General features: G+C 40.3%; 1 protein-coding gene across 2 annotated transcripts in view; it reads right to left on the reverse strand.

The window, feature by feature from the left end:
• Positions 1–2,579: 2,579 nt before the first annotated feature.
• Positions 2,580–14,991, reverse strand: part of IPMK (inositol polyphosphate multikinase) — a 41,222-nt gene continuing 28,810 nt past the window's right edge. For both annotated transcript variants that reach the window (XM_057385655.1, XM_057385654.1), the window contains 2 exons: positions 9,200–9,281; positions 2,580–8,226 (listed from right to left, as the gene is read on the reverse strand). In XM_057385655.1, the coding sequence (XP_057241638.1) occupies positions 7,592–8,226; positions 9,200–9,281 (717 nt within the window). In that variant the 3' untranslated portion in view covers positions 2,580–7,591. The remainder of the gene's footprint in view (positions 8,227–9,199; positions 9,282–14,991) is intronic.

A 14,991-nucleotide genomic window follows, 5' to 3' on the forward strand; every position in this document is an offset into this window, starting at 1 on the left:
GCTGCAGAAGCACCTATTTCTTTCTAATCCAAAAAGAGAACTCAAAGTCAGTTTTGATGCAACACTAAAATAAAATTTTAATAGTTAAGATTTTTAAGAACAACAGGTCAGGACTTTTCCTACTTTGGCAAAGACCTGAAGCACCATTTCATAGTCATGCACTACAAAGGACCCACCAGGAYCCACCAGGACCCACCAGTATATGGAAATCTTTGCTTCTGCAAGGTGTTGAATCACCTGTTGACATTGTCTCAGCATAAAAGCTCATGAGGACAGCAGGCAGCAGCTTGCTTATAGCCTTGAACCAATTTTACCTGTGTTTGACTTTCCTCTGTCTACAAGAACACGATAGCCAGGAAGGAGGTAACAAAGCACAGGCAAGCCCTGCCAGGTCAGTGACAGGAACTGAGCTCTCAAGTTACCTAATTGAATTGCATCATTCCCGCTGGCAGCAGGGGGACAGGATTTCACTGTGGGACTTCAAAGCAGATCTGAGCTTAGATGAAGGCAGTGTCCAGCAGGATAAACTTCAACCCATGGTAATATCTGTAATCTAATGAGTTATTCTGGACTTCKTTTACATACTAAGGAGTGTCATGTGGTGCAGGAAGAGGGCTTTGATAACCAAAGCTGCTTGCCATCCAGAAATCACATGGCACTTCACAGGTGAAAAATGTGGCTTTGGAGTCATTTTCCCAGATGGGTTTTAAAAGGGGAAAAAAACCCAACTACGATGAAATAGTAAAGAACTTGGAATAAAACATGGAAAGAGGATAGGGAGTACCTGAGCTCAGTGTTTCATGGCATAGGAAGAAATGGAAGGAGGGAAATGCTCCACCTGGATGACCCAAGCAGTGTCCAGGGAAATGCAYCATCTGCAGGTGAGACCACAGTGAAGACAGGCAAGACCTATTGCAAGGTTGTATGATCCTGCATGAGGCCCCAGCCAGCTCCGCTTTCCTTAAGTATTTTGAAACTATACTTGAGTATTCAAGCTGGAATTTGACTATATTCAATGGAAGACCACTGCTTTAGCATATTTAAATTGCAGCACAATGGTTTTCTGCTTGAACAGAGACCCAAAACAAATTCCCAAGGGTTTTTGATTGGTACTAAACATGATGTATTTTGTGAATTAATCCCTCCTACCTATAAACTTACATGAAGAGGTATTGGGGAAGGTCAAGGATGTATCCTAAATGAGACACCACTATCTGAGTATCAGAGCATTTGAATACAAAAGGTTCATGTTGCCCAAGCCCAAATTGCCAGCATTTTCTTTGTAGCCRTTCCTTTTTCGTTTCTCACTTTTCTTCTGACAAGTAATTTTGCAAAATTAGTACTTGGGCATGGTACYTATTTGACAGCTTCCCATCTGCTAGCCCAATTTATATCCACAGAAACKGCTAAAAAATTCAAGTTTTTATTGCCAGCCACATTGCAGTCTATATAGCTGTGGGAAAATGGGCTGAAGTCAGTTTCTCCTTAYGCTTCATCAACCAAAAAGCGTACACTGACACTGATCCTTCATTGCCAGCAGCAGGGACACCAAGGGCAACACACAGGTGGATTAATTTGCTCTGTTCAAGGTCAAAGTAAGTGTAAAGATGGCCAGAGCAAATGTGCATGTGGCAGGTATTTTACAGTTCTTATTCTAGATTATCCTCAGATCTTATGCTGGCCTAAAACACAAACTACAGTTATGTTTAGAGGAAGTCTACATTTGGAGATGGCAAGAAGGTTGAAAAGTGCAAATAAAAACAGCAGAGCAGCACCAGGACATAAAGGAAATGTCTGACATTAAAGGTGAGCCTCTTCAACGGCTCTCTAGAAACCCCATTGTTAAGGATACTTCCTGTCCAAGCATCCAGGACCATTCTGACACTGTCACACCACCCAAGCTGGACCAAGGCCCCCTCACAGCTGCACTCCACACACACACACTCATGCTGTGATACATTATAGGCTTGGACTCAGGTTTCCTATGGCAGAATCTCAGATGTCTAAATCCTTAAAATAATTTAATCTTGGTGCAATAACTAAATAACTACTTGGTGCAATAACTAAATACAACTCCCACAGGTTCCTTCAAGGAGGGATCCTGAACAAAGGAACCCCTTGGTTTTTAATCCTCTCACAGTCTGAGCACTAAAATCTAGGCTCCTCCACTCCTGCCATGTCCCCGAGTGTCCAGTCCCCTAGCCAGGTCACAGGTGCCCAGGGACCTCATTATACAGAGGGTCAGCAGGTCACAGCCYCTGGCCCCGGGCTCCCCCAGAGCTCAACCTTGAAGCTCCACTGCAACTGCCCTTGGCCCATCTGCACTGAAAAGATTCATTAACACCCATTCCCATCCCATAGCCTTGGTATTTCTTCCACTTCACCCTGAAGAGGCACTTATCTCACTCAAAATGAGCCAAAYTGAGGAAGCCAGGACAGCAGAAAATTAGTAATTTATGTGTCASATAGGTTTACAATGAAACAGAAGGAAGAAAAGATTAATCAGTGTAGTTAATAGTCAAGTAAACTTTTTCTCAACAATCATCTTGTATTAAAAAGAAACYAATTATACTTGCAAGTCACTTGCAGAAAATTTTAATAATTTGCCAAATATACAACTATTAGAATGACCCTAAATATCACTAATAATTAAGTTACAAAAGTTGGTAGATAGCATAGTACAATGTTCTATAAAATAAACATGGGTAATATTAACAATAACCCCTGCGGTCCAAAAATGTCAGAAAATAGCAAATGAAATTACTAACACATACAGATCAGAGGAGACTGAGGGACAGCTTTAGACACTTGGATCAAAGAAACTGAGACCAGACTAGACACATTCATCCATCAAGCATAATGAATGTAGAACTTTAAACTTCAAAAACAATTAACACAGCATCAGGTATAATTTCACATGCTTTCATCTACTGTCCAGTACAGTTCCCAGAGGATTAAAGTGCCTTTGTGCACTRTAGTTTCATTTAGTCAGGTGCAACACACATCATATTTGGAAGTTATTTTCCTTTTTAAAAAGTGACCTATGAATCAAAATAACTACTCGCACCAATGTACACAATCCAAACGAAGGTGTTTTGAAGTACTTTTGTTCTGACTTTGCTACTGAATGTCACGTAACAAATTAAATTCCAAATCCACAGGGCCCATCTCCACAAAACATCAGAGTAAGATATATTTATTGAAACRTGTTTTCTGCTGTACAACACTTAGTTTGCTTATTTTCCCCTTTCAAACACATTTGCCCTTTGGATGACAATTTCCTACTACAGCTTCCACTAACAGATTACTGTGAACATGAGGAACAGGCATGATTTGGCCCATGGCTATGGAGATGAATGCACTCCCCAGAAAACATCCCATTTTAACCCAATGAATACAYATGGCACTTTCTCCCTGAGACACYGGAAGATATGCAGCCTTTGGATCTYACCTGTAGCCATTCTCTGCGCTACAGCATAGACCCAGTATGCTGCTCAGGGCTCCATAGGAACTCTCACTGCTCCCTGCTGCACTACCTCCTTCAACCCAAACCTCCACATGAAATGTAGTGAGGGAAGAAAATCTCTACACAGTTTGACTGCCACTCACCTTGCCCCAGAACATCCACTTCAACTCACAAGTAAAGAACTCTCAGAAAGCCTACAATCCAGTCTCCCATCGAAGTGTGCTCTCCACCAGCGTCCACTCCTGCTCTTTCAGGGAAGAGTGCATTTACATACCATTTGGTATTTTTTATGGTGGTTTTCAGTAGTGGCACTTCAAGAGGAGTTACAGGGCATAAACTTTTTARGAAATACAAATTCCCATCATGATGCCACCTGTGACAAGAGCCAAAATGCAGCACTGGGGAGGGAAGTGCATGTGGAAAAAAAAAAAAAAGTTAAAGTAATTAGGAGGATGAACAACTAATCCTAACTTTAAACAGCAGATGTGGATGAGAGTCTCCACCCTTCCAGTCAGTATGCTTCATATAATGAAGGAAGTAAGTMATTCCAATGATTTTAGGTTCATGATGTGAACACCCCTGTATACCTCACATGGTCAGCACAGGTGACACYATCCCTTCTCTGCTGCCGTTACACCCGAGAAGGCCCATTTTAAACTCTGCACAATCCAGGCTCGGATCAGGAGCTCTCTGGAGGTGAGGTTTTACTGGGGTTCTAGATTTGTAACATGTTAGCATTACTTACAATAYCACATGCACTGAAATATTTAAAGAACATATGCTCTCTGTTAATCAAATCAACGGAAATTAGTGATTTCCTTATTCACTGAGTACMTTTAAAAATTCTCCATGAAACTGTGAGATTATGGAAAAGAACACTCTGTTTAYGCATTACAGTAGAAGGAAACAAAACAGTGTAAGTTTCATCAGAATCACCAACCACAACTAAAGTCTCCAGTTCAGTTCATAAAACAAATTGATTAAAACATTTTAAATATTTCATAGAGGTATAGTAATTTTCAGTGTAATTTATGCAACAAATTTCACCCATATCCAAAAACACATTTGTAAATGCTTTTCTTAAAACGCTGCACAACTCAAGTTCTCCTTAGGTAAGCCTGTGCACAGTTYTCACATCCCCTAGGCACAAAGGTGCCTAGATTCTCAGAGTCCGCAAGTGACTTCCCTTTTGAGAGCCAGCTCTGCTAAACCAAACTCTTATTGCTTAAAATCATCAGTTTCCTCAGCAGCCCTAGCATCCAGCTACACACTAGTCTGGGGCGGACACCCAYGGTATTATGGGACATAAACACCTACAAGCCTTGTAAGCATTCCTGTAAAGATTTCCATGTAATGGTTATCTGTCCCTTAGACTTTGTCCAGAGAACAAAAGGGAYGTTCCTGGAAGGGAGAGAGGGAGATCAGTCACTGAGAGCACATCAGCTCAGTGACCCATTGCCTGCCTCTTAATCTTATAATTAATTTTACATTCTGTTTAATGATTTCTGTGAATACATCTCCAATTGTAACTGAAAACAATCAGCTCAGATACAAGACACTAGACACACCAAGTCTAAGATGTGCAAGAACAATGTAAATATAAGGCCTCCACAGGCTCAAACTCACAATTGGTACTATGCCCAAACACCCCCAAAGCAAGCTTTATTTATACAACTTCCAATGAAAAATACTGTTATTTTTCAAGCTACATTTTAATTTAACAGAAATACATTCATAATAACTACTGGTACAAAAACCATGATAAAATTACTTTTTTTATTCAAAAATATTCTGACAGGTTGACAATATTCCWGGCACATTACAAACACTGCCATAGCCAACAAAACAATCAACACTTAAAGAGCATTAAAGAGCACTGAGACATGTATCTTAAAGCAGAGACAGGAGAGTGTGTGGTACTAAGTGTATACTGTTCATTTTCCAATAACTGACTTGAGGCAAATGCCTGATTTCTCTGGCACAAAATGGATTAAAATCTCCAGAAAAGATGAATTAAAGAGGACAAAAATGATGATGTTAACATGTTTTTGCCCATATTTTCTAAATTCCTTGTAACTTTTATCATACGAGGCCACTAGCAATCTGGACTAGTCTAGTGTTGACTATTCATGGGATAGAACAACAAAATCATAATAGAGAAACCAGTGACAAAGCAAACAACCCCACAAACTCTTTTCACAATATGGCTTAAATTAATTCACAGAGAGTTGGGAATATATTAACTATATGGTGCAAGAGCAATACCAGGGGGAAAAAAAATCCCTCTCTTACTGGTACTTTTTCCCTCAGCCCTCGCTGTAATTCACACATTTTTAACACACTGGTATTACCTCTCCTGCAAGCCACTTTTCCCATACTTCTACAACAYCATGTTACTAAAAGTTTGGTTTCAGTCTTGAATGTGCTGGCCAATATGAGCTCTAAAGTTTAAAGCAAGTAATTCTACACATAGTAATACCCTGTTTCTCCCAATTAACCCCAGTTTTCAAACAGAGCTAAAAATTCAGCTTTATTTAAAACAGCRTATTTGCTTGAAAAAGTATTAATCTCTTTGTTAGGCAGAAAACAGATGTCCAATGAAGAACTTGTCAAGATGTGTACATAGCTGAGGTGCATAGTGCAAAACATTGTACAGAGAGAGCAGCAAGGCCACAGGGTCACAAAGTCCACATGAAAAAGACATATGTTTCCAATGACCAAATCCATTCTAAAACCAAATCCAAATCCATTCCTCCTSGAAATGCTTTAAGCATTAAAATCTTGTTCTAGAGATGGCAAGACTCCTCTGTTCCACTTTTCATACAGCTCACTGTAATATGCATGGCAGCACAGCCACRTACACAGCATACAGAAGAGACACACCAAAAACGCTTTGGATACATCATCCTGATCTCCAGTATTCCATACAAAAGTTGATTTTTTTATTGTGAAAAGGAAGGAAATGGGACAGCTTTCAAATTACACAACTTGCTTGTGTGTCATTAAAGAAACGTGTGGTGGTTGCAGCCCAGGGTGGGAGAGCCTAGCTCCACTGGCACAAGCGGTGGCACAGCTTGATGGCTCCAAGGCTGAATTTCACAGGAGGCTCCTCTGTCTGTATTGCTTGTGGCTCCAGTCAGTACTCCCAAGTAGTAGAAGCATCGAATGCTCGCTGCAAAAATGCAAGTGGCTGACTGTCARCAGAGATCTCAGTACGCTCACTGAAAACACTTGTTTTCCCATTCCATTAGTTTGCTTTTTAAAGCAATGTTGTTGGAGAAGGGCCATAAGAACAATGGAGTGAGGCATTTCCCTCAATCATAGCATCAGGCACTCCATTTACAGATTGACATGATCTCCCAAACTAAATTAGTTCCTGAAACATCTTGCATTTCCATTCTTTCACTCGTTCTTAGGAACGAACAGTTTCTCTAGAAGTTGTGCAGTTTAAGCCTGTTAAGGTATTGCACTCCAGCATTTTCCTAGCACCTCAACACAAATTACGTGGTAGCTCATCTGTGGTGAACATCAGCTACAGACATCCTCCAGGRGGGAAGGGCTGAAAGAACAGCAGTACTGTCCCATGACATGGAAAAGCACTTCRGGATGCACTGGCTTCAGGTGAGACTGCCGAATCAGCATGGGATTTCTCTCCAAGCAGGGTTACTCCAGTTATTCAAATRCAAGTAAACACAAGGGCAGTACTGAGGACATCAATCCTGCACCTTTCAACTTTCAGTCAATTTCCTAAACACCTGTTAATGGAAATRCGACTCAGTGTCAAGGCTAAGTGGGTGAAAAGGTCATCTATGCTAAAGTCATTAGAGGAACTAACATAACCTTTGCTTCTGGTAGTCCTTGGACTTAAGCCAAACACATACACTTCATTCTATTAATTTACCTATCCTGCTTTATCTCAAGTATCTTCATCCTTTCACACTTCCTAATYAACTATCAATATTTTTCCTGAGTGAAATTATAAAAAGTTAAACCCTTCTACCAAAAATACAAAGACAAATAAAATATAGAACAATACAAACCCAGTTATACAGCAATACAAGTGCAGAAATTCTTCATGTTGTTGCTCTTTATCAYTGGCCCCCAATAAAAAACATAGCAAAGAATTTAGTTATCCAAAATATTTTGAAGTACTGTGATTAGATTCTTCAGACCATAAATGTAGCCCTCATCCTTTGTCTTGCTAGGAAACACATGAGCAAAATCAATCATTCGAACTTCGACATTTGCACTTTCCTTGGTCTCTGCTGGCATGTGATAGAAAACTTTTTCCAGTTGGGGTAGAACATTTCCATTCAGGTGCTCCTGCGTAATGCACGAGCTGCTTTTCCATACATTGTCTTGCTCAGAGTTCTTGACTTCTAGCGAGAGCTGASTGTGGTGCCTCTTCGARCAYGCCTTTTTGTGAAGTGCATAAAATTTAGAGAAGCCTTTACTTATAGAGGCTTCAATTTTTCCATTCTCTGTAGAATTTATTACATTAATATTATTATTATACTCCAATACATCTCCACCTGATAACACGCCTTTGGGCACTCTTCTCTTCTCTGCCAAGGTGACGTCACTCAACCGCATAGTTGTCGCTTGACACAAACCTTCATAGACAAACARCAATGAGCTTGCATAGAAGTTGAGTTGTGTCTGGCTCTCAAACCACTCCAAAATCTTTTCAACCTTCTGAATGCTGGCAGCTACCACATCTTTTCTCAAGCAGTACCCACTGTGGAAAAACTTTGAGATGCCTGCATGAAATACACATATTTTGAGATTATTTTCACTTCTGCAAGGAAAACAAACAATTTCCATTTCATTTGGGATGAGAATAGTTCTTATTTGAAGGAACAGACAGCATTCAGGTAGTTTCTGTTCTGGCAATTATTAACTAAAGTTCACCCAAAGTGAACCAAAGAACTCTGAGACCTTCGGTCATGTCACCTGCTGTGTAATACTACAGGCTTGGACTTGGGTTATAAGTAAAAACAAATGTATCAAGCACACAGTAAATGACACCTTTACTCCTGCTCCCAGGTCAGTTTAGTAGGTGTCTGGACAGTTTTGGGCAGGGACCCATTAAACTCTCCACGCACAAACAGGCTCAAGCAGCTTGTTAGGATAAGTGTGTTCATGGGTCTACCTTCTGTCCCTTGCTGGGGGACAGATGAACAGGTATCAACTAATAACTAGCTTACACCAATCATCACCAAACAGCCCCAYGATGGTAGCATTTTTATTCATTGTTAATGTAGAGCAACATGTGCATTGACATCAACCGAGAAAGTCCTTTGAATTGAAAGATGCACTTGTAGCTTTCTAACAGAACAGACACTTAGATATTCACAGAAGACAACTAGAGATTAAAAAAAGTATTTATAATGAAAACATGCAATGCTTTTAAAAGATTACTATTTCATTATAGTTTCAAAACTACAAAGAAGTTGAATTCTAGAATTCTCTCCCCCTTACTAGTAGTAAAGGAGACGTGAGGCAGAAATTCCTATAGTCTGTACTACTGTTACAGCCAGCTGCACACTTAATTTCAGATTGACAGGCAGCTCAAATACTACCAGGAACAGTCACAGACCCATCTGCCATGGGGAACAAAAAAGAAGTTTTAAAATGGGAACACCCACACTACTTTTTCCATACAGTTCCATAAATAAGCACATAAATTAAAAAATCCAAGAGCACCGAGTTCTGACACCCCAATTCCCTTACCGTCCTTTACTGTTTCCTTGGTCAAGCTCCTTCCATAGTGCTGGTTTTGCGTCTCGTAGCTGTCCGAAGACAYGTGGTACACCTGCAAGAGGAAAGGATGGGGGTCCCTATTTATTTTGAAATACATCAGCATTTCTGCAGAGCAAGAGACACTTCGCACACAGGCCACGAAACCCTGGATACCATTTAGCCCTCCCAGTTTTTTAAGTTTCTTGCAGTGGCCTGTAGTGCTCCCCAAAACCTTCCCTTCAGCTCTCCAGCTCCAAGCTTCAGCTTTCCTGTGCTAGAGACATCCTGACAGTGGAAATAAGCAATGCACCCATTACAGGGAACTGTTTTATATGACCTTGCAAATCACAGCTGAGACCTGAAATTATCACACTCCTACCTGTGTTACTGCAGATRTTAAATCAGTAAGAAAACAAAGCAAAAATTTCAATGCAATTATTTTGAATTGTTAAAACTATAAAACTATTTAGCACAAGAGCAAAATAGTAAGAACTACTGTGTGTGACCACCAAGGCCCAGCTCTGTAAGACCCATCTGCAGTTGTCAGCACAAATGAGGCTGCACTAAATGAGTGGCAGCAGTCAAGCAAAAGCTGGTTCCAGCATCAACAGCAGTACATCAGCTCTTGACTGAAAGGAGGCAACTCACGTGGGTACAGTTTTGTCCATATCGGGAATTGTATAAGCTTAAGAACTTAATTCAAAACTGCTTCACATATAGACATATTTTCTCTCTCACTGAAATTATTTCCATAGCAGAAATGTGCAAGGCAGCAAGGCCCAAATACAATTTGTTTATGAGAGTATAGACAATTTTTATTTGCAGAAATAATGGTGTTACCAAGAACAAGAGGAGAAGAGGCTGTCTGGAAGGAACTCAGTGCTTGGCACTTGTTCAGACCACCCAGCCCTGTGGCATCCACCCCAGCTACAGCCCTGCCCTCCTTCAACCACTGTAAACAGAGATAATCCTGCTGAAAGAGACTCAGAGTGCACTGTTGAGGGGCCTACTCCTCAGACATCCTCTGGGATCTTATTCTTGCTGAAGCCACTAAATAAGTTGTTTCACGACAGTTAAACAGCAGCACATAAAAAGGAACGGTACAGAAGCAATAAATAAAGAAAAGAGTGTTCCCTGTTTTCATTACAGCCCATCACCCTGAAACATCTCTCCCCCATCCAAACCACAATAAATACAGTATGATTACACAGATTCCCACCTCCTGTTTTGCAAAGCAGCTGGGAAGAACAGTCTCAGATAGCTCTCATTTTGACAAAAAGATAGAAGTAATTAAATTCAGTCCTCAAGGAACTTAAATCATAGCATGTGGAAACAGATTTTAAGTCACCAACCATGACCTGAAGGGGCAGTAAATAGTTCTCTTTATTCTAGAAAAATAAGAGCTGTAAGTCTAAATGTTTAAACTCATTCAGTAGCAGAGACACTTCACACTGTTATGATAGTTGGAGAAAYTGAGGCCTCCATGTCTGTGAAATGCAGAAGGCCATAGCAGAGATGAATTATTCTAAAACTGCATCTGACAAGTGTGATTTTGGTTCCTCAGAATTTTTCTCCACTTAGTTTTTGCCATTTTTTTTCCAAAGCACATTAAAGAAGTTCAGCATATAACACAGAAACATAAAGATTACTCAGTAAATGGATTTCAGGTAGCAAAGTAATCTTCAAAAACATAGCAAAAGTTTCAAAACTTCTTTAAGAGCTGCAAGTCAAAAGCAGTTMAATAAAGAATAATATTGCTTAGAAAGAGAATCAAGAGTCTGAGACCATGTCTAAGTTTTCACTAGCTGTGCCTTCATTTTAATGATATGAAGTGTTCTCATGTGATCGGTCTGGGAGCAGCTTTCTGCAGACATCAGCACTGCAGCATGTTTACCACAACCTTATCTCTTCTTGTAGGAGCTACAGTTTTTGTGATATGGGCACTAGCTCATGATTAGGATCTGCAAGCTCATTTTGTTTTCCAAAGAAATGCTGGAGCAGCATATCTGCCCCTGTGCTTCTGAAGTAGGTTTCCCATGAAGCCACTCCACCTCTTCTCATTTATTGAACAAAACCATTCCCCAAATGTCTTTCTATAGAGCTTACAAACACCAWGACAAATGTGMGTGCTGCATTAACAGCACATGTTTAATTGTACAAAACAGTCGGTGACCAAGCACCAAGTCCCAGACYCACAGCATGAGTGCAATGTATGTGTTCAATTGCCTTGTGCACTCAGAAAGCACTCAGTCATCAAGAGACTTYGCTGCAGCCAGTGGCATTAAAGGACAACAGATCTGAATAATCACAAAAGCCATCTCTTAACCACCTCGARGCTCTGCACAACTACAGGAAGAGACTAATTGAAACATTCCTGGGAAAGCTCATTTTAATACAGATACATTACACTCCATTCTGAAAGCAAGGATGCTGAAAGCCAAGCCTCAAACAAAAAAAATCTCTCACCAGCCCTTGCTCCACCCTCATGCACCTGAACACAGCGATGGATGTGCTGGAGGAGCAGGAGGTTAAATCCATTTCCTATCTGACAAACCTCTTGCTCCATGTGCTTTTGTTCACATGGTCACCACCCTAACCTGCTACTAWCCCTTCCCAAAATGACATTTTGCCTTTGAACCAAGCTTTTCCTGTATCCCTGTTGTTGCAGCTGTCTGTACTAGCCCATCTGTCAGATCAGTGACAGGTCAAGTAAGTCAGATCTGTAACCTTAACAGCAGGCAAGAAATTATTACACAGGAAAATCTCATTTCTTGTCCACCTGCCACAAATTATGCGTTTGCTCTGTATTCACTGGGAGGTTTCCTGCAGAGTGCAAGACAAAGAAAACTCTATAAGCTGCAAAACACCACCTTCAAGAAATCTCCTCCTTCATCAGTGATTTTTGTATATTTTTACTACGCAAGACCAGAGCTGTTCTGGCTGACAATGCAAAGGCTTCTCCTTGTGCCTACAAGCAGCTCCCACTTAGCTTCCTGCACAAATGGCTCTGGGGTGCAGTGTTCAATTAGCAGTAGTAGTGACTCCGTGTGGACAGTACCTCAAAAAATCCAGACTATTAACTGTTGAGGGAAATTATCTTTGGATGTTCTCAATTAGCACTTGCCTTTTATTTGCCTGTGAGGTGTTCAGTCATCAGTATGTTCATACCAAAACACCTTGTTGTACATGTTTTCTGTTACAGTTCCTTCTTTTTTGGACCTTTTTTTCAGTTACAATTCCTTCATCTGATGTTCCCGGACTGATGGAAACCTTGAGCTAAAATAAGAAGTTAAGCACAACCCTTTCAAGGTCTCAATAGAGATATACCTAGTTTGGCAACCTCRCATCTTCAGCTTTAGGACATTAAACTGAAGGCAAACAGGTATAAAATGTTATGTTAATTATGGTAATGCAGTACCAACAACCATGGTAAGGCAGAAGAATGTAGACACTGTTCAAATACTTCCTGTGTCAACTCCCTGGCTTCCGGAACGTACAATGTAAATACATATTAAGAACTGCCTGGGGGAGATATTGCTGGCACAAATAAAAATCTCTGCTCAGTAACTTGCAGAGCTGTTTCACATCTACAAAAAAAATTTACTAATCCACATCACTGAAGCTGGGAAAAACAACCGCAACCTATTTTGAGAAGGCTTGTAGAGCACTACCGAGCACCTGGAGAGTAAGGGTCGGCTCAGCAACATGCACAATATGGAGCTGCGTTGCACTGACATTCCCATGGTGATTGGGAAGCAGCTTCCTGTGAAGCTTCCAATGCCCATCCCTGCTCCCTTGCATAGCCCGCAAGGGCAGTTTGGGATCTGCTGTCCTAAGCAAGGACATGGAGATTTAGAGATACATGCTCTGATGCTGAGGCATCCAGATTTCACTGTGCCAAGGGCTGAGCTTCCCACCCCTCAGATTTTTTCTGTAAATGCACCTAACAGTTACATACAGGTAGGGCTGAGTGAGTGTTTAGACATTACACAGAGCTTTCTGATTACGGCATTACACAGAGCTTTCTGATTACGGCAAGGCACCTCTGCACTCCTGGCAGCCTCTGAGGATCAATACCCAACTACCACCAAAGCTGGAGCCAAACCGACAATGGGGGTAGGCAGGTGGCACCCCAACTCACCTAGGCACATCCAACACCAGTATTCATCCCCCAGCTCTGCAGGGACCCTCCCAGTACCAGGCCAGGACCCACACCCATGCCTGGGCACCTTCTGCCAGTGACCCACAATTGTCCCAATAAAAATACGTTTCCTTCATGCCCAAGCAACCCAGGTTTCTCTGCAGGCCCTTCATCCTGCCACAGTGCAAGACTTAAACAGAGTTTCAATAAGACATTTTTTTTCTTTTTCAAAAAGAAAGTAAAGCAAGGATTTGAAGAAAAATTAACAAAGGGAAACTTTTTGTWAAAAAAACATTTTCTCTTATTTGACATCTCTGCTATATAGCAATTCTGTCACATTACCACTGCTGTGGAGAGCACGCCCAGTTATCCAAATCCATGTACCTAAATAACTTTACTTAATTTTGACTCTTTTAAAACTTATTTTATTGTTGCTAGACCATAGGTGATGAAAGTACACACATCCCTGCTTGCTGCTGCCTTGAAAACTCAGCACAGGAAGGATGCATCCCTGCTCCCTCATTTCTAAGACTATACTTAGATATTATTCTGCCYATTTTGCTTCTTTGTTCCTCTGGACTGCTTTGACTGAGTGCTTCATATCACTAAGTGTATCCCYAAATACTCTGACACTCAATATGCAGTCAAGTCATCACATAAATAAGTTGTAGAATGAAATTATCCAGGGAAATTGAAATTTATCCAGTGAAAAAGCAGACTATTAATCTCCTACATAAAAAAAACCCACTACAATTATATAATGAACCATCTTAAAAATAGCTTAATACATTAATTTGGGACTCCCAGAATTTCCACGAAGCATCTCATTAGAATAAGTTCCTTTTATAGTTCCTTTTTATGCAATAAAAAACCACCTGCTCCAGCTTTGAAGATTCTTTTTTTCAGGGTTTTCAGTTGGTTTCTTTAGGTTTGGGTTTTATTTATTAATTTCTTTATTTTTAATCTCATGGAATTTGTTTGTTTTCTTTTAGGCTTTCTTTTGCTTTGTCTTTCTGTTTTTTTAAACATCAAAGCTTGAATTCGACTTAAAAATGTAAAAACCGCAATTCTGGTAAATTTTTACTGTGGATGAATCTGAACACTAGATGCAGGATTTAATAAGTTTATGACTTCCTTCCTAAATCTTGTTATTAACAGAGCAGAGCTTGTGAAAATTACCACAATACTAGAAAGACTTCATAAAAAAACTCATAGTCAGCTACAGTCAATTTGAAAATATCAAACAGAATCATGTAGATCAGAAAATTCACTTGTAAAACCAATTTTGATTATTAAACATTACTGCCTGTATATTCATAGGCACAAACAACAGAAGTAGATGCATTATACTGGTRAAATTACATAATCACCAGTTCGTGCTCTAAAAAAGCATTTCAGAAATATTTTGAAGCAAGTGAGATTGCAACTGATGTTCTGGGGAAAAAAATGAAACGTGCAGAATCTGGGAACYGTGGATTCCAAAATGTGAATCTGAAATGAGAGCACAGCCCATACATTCTGCTTGTATTCAACAGCATGCAGAATGGTCTGTATTTAACAATGCCTGTGCTGCAAAGAGATTTCTTATCTGTATGTTTGCTACTGAAACCATATTACAATTTGTATTTTCACTATTGCAACA

Source organism: Malurus melanocephalus, unplaced genomic scaffold, assembly GCF_030028575.1.
Source record: "Malurus melanocephalus ecotype Western Australia unplaced genomic scaffold, MMel_1.1 scaffold_851, whole genome shotgun sequence".
NCBI lineage: Eukaryota > Metazoa > Chordata > Aves > Passeriformes > Maluridae > Malurus > Malurus melanocephalus.